The sequence below is a fragment of the Elephantulus edwardii genome, unplaced genomic scaffold (genome assembly GCF_000299155.1).
Source record: "Elephantulus edwardii isolate Elephantulus edwardi_28Jun2011 unplaced genomic scaffold, EleEdw1.0 scaffold00071, whole genome shotgun sequence".
Lineage (NCBI taxonomy): Eukaryota > Metazoa > Chordata > Mammalia > Macroscelidea > Macroscelididae > Elephantulus > Elephantulus edwardii.
This window is the reverse complement of record NW_006399821.1, coordinates 12,437,819-12,439,816: the sequence shown is the minus strand read 5'-3', so window position 1 is coordinate 12,439,816 and position 1,998 is coordinate 12,437,819. Positions and strand designations below refer to the sequence as shown.

The window sequence follows — 1,998 nt, the reverse complement described above, 5'->3', positions numbered from 1 at the left end:
GTGACTGGGGTAATCGGGATGGGTGTGTCTGAGGCTGTGCGTTTGGCGCAGGACAGAGCAGGGTTTAGGGCTGTTGTGCATAGGGTTGCTATGAGTCGGAAACAACTCGACGGCACATAACAACAACAAGAACAACATAAGCCTATGTTCCTCAAACTAATGTGTACTAGCAGCTATATTGTTGAAATGCAGATTCTGATTTTGTATGTTTGAGGAGGGATCATTGTATCTTATAGGGAATGCCAATATTTTTGGCCCATAGGCTCACTTTGAGTAGTAATAGGAAATAATATTCATGTCAACAAATAGAAATTGTTGGTGTGGCATGAGATTTTTTAAAAAATTTTCTACTGACCTAGGAATTCTTCTGGCTATAACTAAACATAATAAGAGGTATACCAAGAGATGAAATATTCAGCAGTGCCCCAGAAAAAAATGACAAGATGCTACCAAACTCTTCCTTCACTGCCTTTGCTCTATTGTTGACACATCCAAGGTCTCTATGGTATGCTGCTCCTAGGTGGCTGTAGTTTGAATGTATAATAATAAGGTATTCATAAGTACTGGATTCTCTAATTAAGTCTTTACATATTTAAACCATAATATCCCCAGTCCTTTATGCAAATGAAATGTATTTTAGTAAAACTTCAGTAATTTTCAATTAAATATTCATAAATAAATAATTTTTTTTCAAACAAAGTTCCACTTGGGACACCTCTCTCTTGACTCTATGGTTTCTCTGACACCATTTATTAACATTTCAACTCATCATAAGTCTGACATTCATCATATAAGTTCAAATCAAGCATTGATTTCTCACTCATCCGTTTTGAATTATCTTTCCATAAAGACAAGACCCATAAGCAATCTTCTTTTATATGCAATCCTTCTCTTTTCCTCATTGTTCTATCACAAATTATTTTAATTTTATTATCTCCTCTCAGTCATATGGAGAAGATTCTTCTTGTGTGCTATTTCACCTGATTTTACAAAATTCAGATCAGGTCAAAGAATTATAATATATCATTAAGTGATAATATACCGTGGTCTTGGTTATCTGATTTCCTCAAATATTGATAGTTATAGAAAGGCTTCAGACCTTTTGTTCATAAGTTTGCTATAAGTCGTGCTCAACTCGAAGGCAATCAACAACAACAACAACAACTTTGTCATTACTTCATTTTTCCTGACAAAAAGTAGTGAATTACACAAGAAGTCTAACTCTTTTCACCATGCGGGACAGGTGGAAGATACTGGAAGCCTTAGCTTGCCCACTAATAAATAGTTTCTATTCACAATCTGCAGAGTCCTTATCTAAATGATCTTCTTTCCTTTATAATTCCTGGCCTCACATAGATTAATTCCAAAGATGATGAAGGTGTCATTGTTGGATCCTGGGACAATATCTATGCCTATGGTGTTCCTCCATCAGCCTGGACTGGAAGCGTTGACATCCTATTGGAATATCAGAGTTCCAAGAATCCAGTCCGGTATGGCCAGTGCTGGGTTTTTGCTGGTGTATTTAACACATGTAAGTATTTTATTGAAGGCATTCTTTTTTATTTCAAAGGAGATTTTATTTCACAAATTTTATCTAAAACATGGCAAAGAGACTTATCAGTCCTGTTGCCTCTAGGTAATTTATAAGTGAGTGTTCTGGGATGGAGTCAATGCATAATTAAATTTTACTTGATCAAACATGTTCATAGTTTCTTTTTGATTACAAAATCGTTAGAGAAGAATGATGGATTATTTCCATTTAATACATCAATACACACCCAAAGAAACATGGAGTCCCAGAGGCCAAATAAGAATGTTGGAGGAAAGATAAGACATTTTCTTTTCAGTTACTGCCTGCATTTAAAATTGTTAAAATAGTAAACTTAAAATAATAAACAAGAAGGAAAGACATTTAGGTTTTACCTTTTGGAAATTTTATTAATAAGACTATTTATGCATTGGGTGTTTTGTTGAGAAATTTTGTGTATATATGTATCT

The 1,998-nt window shown here is 34.4% G+C and overlaps 1 protein-coding gene across 1 annotated transcript in view; it reads left to right on the top strand.

Annotated features, from left to right (window-relative positions):
- F13A1 (coagulation factor XIII, A1 polypeptide) overlaps positions 1 to 1,998 on the top strand; it is a 302,545-nt gene that overhangs the window by 151,472 nt on the left and 149,075 nt on the right. The window contains exon 6 of the mRNA XM_006888734.1: positions 1,357 to 1,531. Coding sequence (XP_006888796.1) covers positions 1,357 to 1,531 — 175 coding nt within the window. The remainder of the gene's footprint in view (positions 1 to 1,356; positions 1,532 to 1,998) is intronic.